At 48.1% G+C, this 5,617-nt stretch overlaps 1 protein-coding gene across 1 annotated transcript; it reads left to right on the top strand.

The window, feature by feature from the left end:
- The first annotated feature begins 186 nt into the window (after window positions 1–186).
- Window positions 187–1,116, top strand: LOC115600320 (olfactory receptor 14A16-like). Its single transcript, XM_030468695.1, has one exon. It carries the CDS (start codon window positions 187–189, stop codon window positions 1,114–1,116), a length of 930 nt encoding a protein of 309 aa, XP_030324555.1.
- The last annotated feature ends 4,501 nt before the right edge of the window (window positions 1,117–5,617 follow it).

The raw sequence follows: 5,617 nt of genomic DNA, 5'->3' as shown, positions 1-5,617 counted from the left end.
TTGAGTTACACCATCAGCCAGAACCAACTATAGCTCGTGAATGGCACCTGCAAAAACTCTTCCTGTACGTAGTGAGGTGGTTTGGGGATTTCTGTGAATTTCTAAAAGAATTTGCTCAGAAAAATCTGACCTGACTTACTTATGTCTTTTCTTTCTCTGGCAGTGCACCATCCCCAGAGGCAGCAGATGTCCAACAGCAGCTCCATCAGGCAGTTCCTCCTCCTGGCATTTGCAGACAGGCGGGAGCTGCAGCTCTTGCACTTCTGGCTCTTCCTGGGCATCTACCTGGCTGCCCTCCTGGGCAACGGCCTCATCATCACCACCATCGCCTGTGACCACCACCTCCACACCCCCATGTACTTCTTCCTCCTCAACCTCTCCCTCCTCGACCTGGGATCCATCTCCACCACTCTGCCCAAAGCCATGGCCAATTCCCTCTGGGACAACACAGACATCTCCTACAAGGGATGTGCTGCACAGCTCTTCTTCTTTTTATTCTTCATCACAGCAGAGTTTTATCTCCTGACCATCATGTCCTACGACCGCTACGTGGCCATCTGCAAACCCCTGCACTACGGGACCCTCCTGGGCAGCAGAGCTTGTGTCCACATGGCAGCAGCTGCCTGGGGCACTGGGTTTCTCACTGCTCTGCTGCACACAGCCAATACATTTTCCCTGCCCCTCTGCCAGGGCAATGCCCTGGACCAGTTCTTCTGTGAAATCCCCCAGATCCTCAAGCTCTCCTGCTCACACTCCTACCTCAGGGAAATTTGGTTTTCTGTGGTCATTTCCCTCTTGGCGTTTGGGTGTTTTGTTTTCATCGTGGTGTCCTATGTGGAGATCTTCAGGGCTGTGCTGAGGATCCCCTCTGAGCAGGGAAGGCACAAAGCCTTTTCCACGTGCCTCCCTCACCTGGCCGTGGTCTCCCTGTTCATCAGCACTGGCATCTTTGCCTACCTGAAGCCCCCCTCCATCTCCTCCCCATCCCTGGACCTGGTGTTGTCATTTCTGTACTCAGTGGTTCCTCCAGCAGTGAACCCCCTCATCTACAGCATGAGGAACCAGGACCTCAAGAGTGCTTTGTGTAAACTGATGACAGGATTGATTCATAAGTAATAAAATTCCCTATTTCTTATTTATAGCACTTATAATTTATCTAACATAACTTTTATTGTGTCTCATTGGAGTCCCAACCAGCGTTCTGGAAATTTTTGATGGTGTTTACTAATTCTGTCCTCTTTATACTTTTTTGTGCACAAGGAATCCCATTGTTACATTTCCAGTTCTTGCACCTTCATTTCCACTGTTAATTAGAACCTTCTTGAAAGATTTTTGAAGCAATACCCATGTCCTTTTTTAAAAAAAAATAAAGGACTCAGAAGTTATTTCTTTACCTGATGTTCTCTTTCTGAGACTTGCTCTGGTGTTATGATTGGGTCCAGTCACATTCTGAGGAGTTTAGAAAGGAAGGGGGTGCACACTGGCCCTCGTGACTCAATGGGAGGGACCTCCTCATTGTGTTCCCTGATTCCTGAACAAATCACTCCAACCTGATCCTGGCTCCATTTCCACTGTCCTCTACAAATCATCGCCTCAGGTCTCCATCTCAGCCACTCCAATTTTAACCCCTACATGTCCCTTTCACATATTAGCAGACAAATCCTTGACATTAGATCCTATTAAGTCACACCTTCCATATTAAAATCACCTTTTCCTGGTGATTTAGGAAAGAGAGTGGTGATCTGAGGAAAGGAACAGAGCTTCACAAAGGCCCAGCTGGGTCTCATCAACCTCCTGACCTTCTACCTTGGACTAATTGCAGCAGTGAACAGGGCACAAGTAGCAGACATCATCTCCCAAGACTCCATATGATCCTCTAAAACATTCTCATTGTTGAATTAGAGGGGGATGTGTTTGATGGATGGACAAGGAAATGGCTGTATGACCTCATGCAGACAGTTATGGTCAGTGGATCAGTGTCCAAGGGAAACCAGTAATGAAGAGCCTCCCTTCTGGACTTAAGGGCAGCTTCTAAATAGTAGTGGATGTCCCCAGTACTAATTAACGTCTTCATCAGTGACAGGGACTGTGGGATCAAGTGATTCCACAGAAAGCTTGCAGATGACACCAAGCTCAGTGTCACAGGTGATTCACTTGAGGGTAGGGATGACAACCAGAGGGACCTGGACAGATTTCAGTAGTAGGTCTGTGCAATCCTCATGTACTTCATCAAGGCCAAGTGCAAAGTCCTGCACCTGGGAGGAGGAAATCCCCACTGTCAGTAAAGACTGGGAGATGAATGATTGAGAGCAGCCCTGCAGAGAACGACTTGGGGATCCTAGTGGGTCAGATCTTTTATGACAGGGTAACCCACCTACCTGATCAAGGGAAGCCAGTGGATGTAATATTTCTGGACCTCAGGAAGGCTTTTGGTACTGTCTCCCATAGCATCTGATGCATACACGTGGAATTGAAAATACAAAATATGTCTCTTGAATCACTTTTTTTTCTTTTCTTCTCTCTTCCTGCTTGCAATTAACATATGTTTACCTCAATGTATGCCTGACAGACACCTAAAAGATAAGATTGCTTATCAGGTCACCTCCTGGTGCATGGTGGAGACCAAAAACAATGAACGTAGCAGGGCACCAGAAGACAAAAAGATCAGGATGACTCATCTCCGGGAAGTCTGGAAATCTGTATCTGTCAGGGACTTATGCAATAAAGGGACCCCTCTTTCTTCTTGGGATATAAAAAACCCTAGGAAAAAAGGAAAAAGCAGCAGCTTTTCCTAGACACCCTTTCTCTCAGCACTTTGGTTTCCAGCCACGAGGCAGACACAGCGGAGGATCGAACGGCGGAGAACCCAGAAGCAATTCCAGCCCGAGGCCAGGTCCCGCTTGGACGGTGATAAACCCTCTTCTGTTCTTTTCTTTTACCTTAATGAGTCTCTCTCGCCAAGGTGATTAATTTATGCAAAGGCTTTCTGCTAGCAAAACTGGCTTTCCCTGTTTAAAATAAACCCTTGCAACTCCTTTAAATTCTAAAGTCTGGTTATTTTGTAAATTCACACGTCGTCTATAAGTAGTGGATGATTTATCCTCATAATCAGTATATAAAATAATAAGCGGATCACGACAGCATCCTCCTGGATAAAATGTCCATCATACATCCGGACAACCCTGCTATGTGATGGGTGAGCAACTGGCTCACAGGTGGAGCACAAAGAGTGACAGTGAATGGGGTCACATCAGGTGTGGTGACTGGTCACTAGTAGGGTCCTGCAGGGCTCCATCCTTGGCCCAGTCCTCTTCAACATCTTCATCATTGACTTGGAAGGAATCTGAAGGAAGTTTGTGGATGAGAGACCTCAGCAGGTTAGAGAGCTGGGCAATCAGCAGGCACAGGAAGGACAAGTGCTGAACCACAAGTTCAGCAAGTGCTGAATCACCAACCACAAGGGCAAGTGCTGAATTCTGCACCTGGGATGGGGCAACTCTGGGGGCAAATACAGACTGGGGAACGAGTGGCTGGAGAACAGAGAGGCACCTGGGGGTCCTGGTTGATGGCAAACTGGAGATGTGCCAGCAGTGTGTCCTGGCAGCCAGGAGGGACAACCCTGTCCTGGGGTGCATCAAGCACAGTGTCACCAGCCAGCCCAGGGAGGTGACTGTCCTGCTCTGCTCTGCACTGGTACAGCCTCACTGTGAGTCCTGTGTGCAGTTTGGGCACCCCAGGATAGAAAAGGCATCAAGGTGTTGGAGAGTGTCCAAAGGAGAGCAACAAGGATGGGGAAGGCTCTGGAAGGGATGACTTATGGAGAGCAGCTGAGGTCACTTGGATTGTTCATTTGGGAGAAAAGAAGGCTGAGGGGAGACCCCATTGCAGTCTGTGGATCCTCACGAGGCAAGAGATGGGACTGGGTCTGATTTCTCCACTTACATGACCAATAAGGGGACTTTGGGAAATGATCAGAAGCTTAATCAGTGGAGGTTTAGGTTACACAGAAGGGAAAGGTTTTTCACTCAGAGGGCAGTTGAGTGATAGAACAACTTCATTGCTTCATAACGATGAACACTTCAATGGGGAAGTGGTCACAGCACCAAACCTGCTTGAGTCCAAAAAGTGTTTACATGATACTCTCAGGCTCATGGTGCCATCCTGGGGGTACTCTACAGAGGGAAGAGATGGACTTGATCATCCTGATGTGTCCCTTCCAACTCTGCATATTCTATGATTCTATGATAACTCATTGGGTATCAGCAAGAAGTGGAGCCAGGTCCTTCCTGGGTGTGCATGATGGGAGGGTTAGAACCAAGGGGCATCAGCTGAAAAAAGGGAGGAAAAACTCAAAAACTTGCTCCTCATCAAGACACTCAAGCTCATCTACCAGTGAACATGTCATCTCCACCCCTGCAGCTTTTCAAGCCCCAAATTAATAAATCCTGAGCAAGCTTCCCTTACCCCAAACCAACCCTGATGAGACCAGGAGGATGGCCTGGAGACCTCCTGATGATCAGCCCTCTGATCATCTTTGTGGCCTCTTCTGGACTTGTTCTAACAGCTCCAGGTTCATTTTGTGCTTGGGGCTCCAGAACTGGTCCCAGCACTGCAGTGGGGTCTCACCAGAGAAGAGCAGAGGAGCAGAATCTCCTCCCCTGACCTGCTGGCCAGGGTGCTTTTTGTGTAGCTCAGGACATGCTTGGCTTCCTGGGCTGCCAGCACACCTTGCCAGCTGGTGCTGAGCTTCTCATCAACCAGCACCCCCAAGTCCTCCTCCTCCTCAGGGCTGCTCTCAATCCATGCTCTGCCCAACCTCTATTTTTCTGGGGATTGCCCCAACCCAGGTGCAGGACCTTGTGCTTGTTCTTGATGAACCTCAGGAAGTTTTCATGGGACCACATCTCCATCCCGTCCCTTTGTCCTTTGTCCCTTTAGAAACAGTCACTGTAACACCACCACCACCAGGAAAAACTCTTTCTTGAGGCTTTGATCTTGGTTTGCTCCTCATTCCATCTTGGGGTTTCCAGGAGGTGGTGTACATTTTCTGACATTATTGATCTTCACACCCCATTGTCCCCTGGAAGAATCCTGACCCACAAGTGAGGGATGGGCTCTGCCTTCTCATTCCCTGGGGTTCAGAGAGTGGCCTCACTGCTTCAAAAAAGAAAAAAACAAAAACAAAAAAAACCCCACCTTACAGAGCCTTTGCCTCTTTGCAATCATGGCTTCCAGTGATTTGCTCTAACAAGGCCATGAGAAGGCTCTGGCCTGAAGATCATGGACTCAGCACCAAACACACCCTGGGGCTCATTGGAATAGAGAATTCAGTAAAGGGCCATGGCTCTCCATGGGATATTCTTCACATCTTCATGATTTTTTACAGCTAATTGGAGAGGTTTTCCCACTGTAGTAAAGGAGGAATATTTCATACTGCAATTAAGGAAAATGGTTTGTGAGAGTTTTTTCTTTATATTTTAACAGACCATGTCATGATTTTCAGTTTAGAGAAGAGGTGACAGAAGTTCCCTGAGGGCTGACACTGTGTGGGCAACTTTACTTCTCACCTCCCCAGCCCCACCATTCCTTTCATGTCCCACCTGGGACTTCCATCCCT

This window comes from Calypte anna, unplaced genomic scaffold (assembly GCF_003957555.1).
Source record: "Calypte anna isolate BGI_N300 unplaced genomic scaffold, bCalAnn1_v1.p scaffold_232_arrow_ctg1, whole genome shotgun sequence".
Taxonomy (NCBI): domain Eukaryota; kingdom Metazoa; phylum Chordata; class Aves; order Apodiformes; family Trochilidae; genus Calypte; species Calypte anna.
The sequence above is the reverse complement of the archived record's forward strand: the minus strand, read 5'-3'. Positions and strand labels throughout refer to the sequence as shown.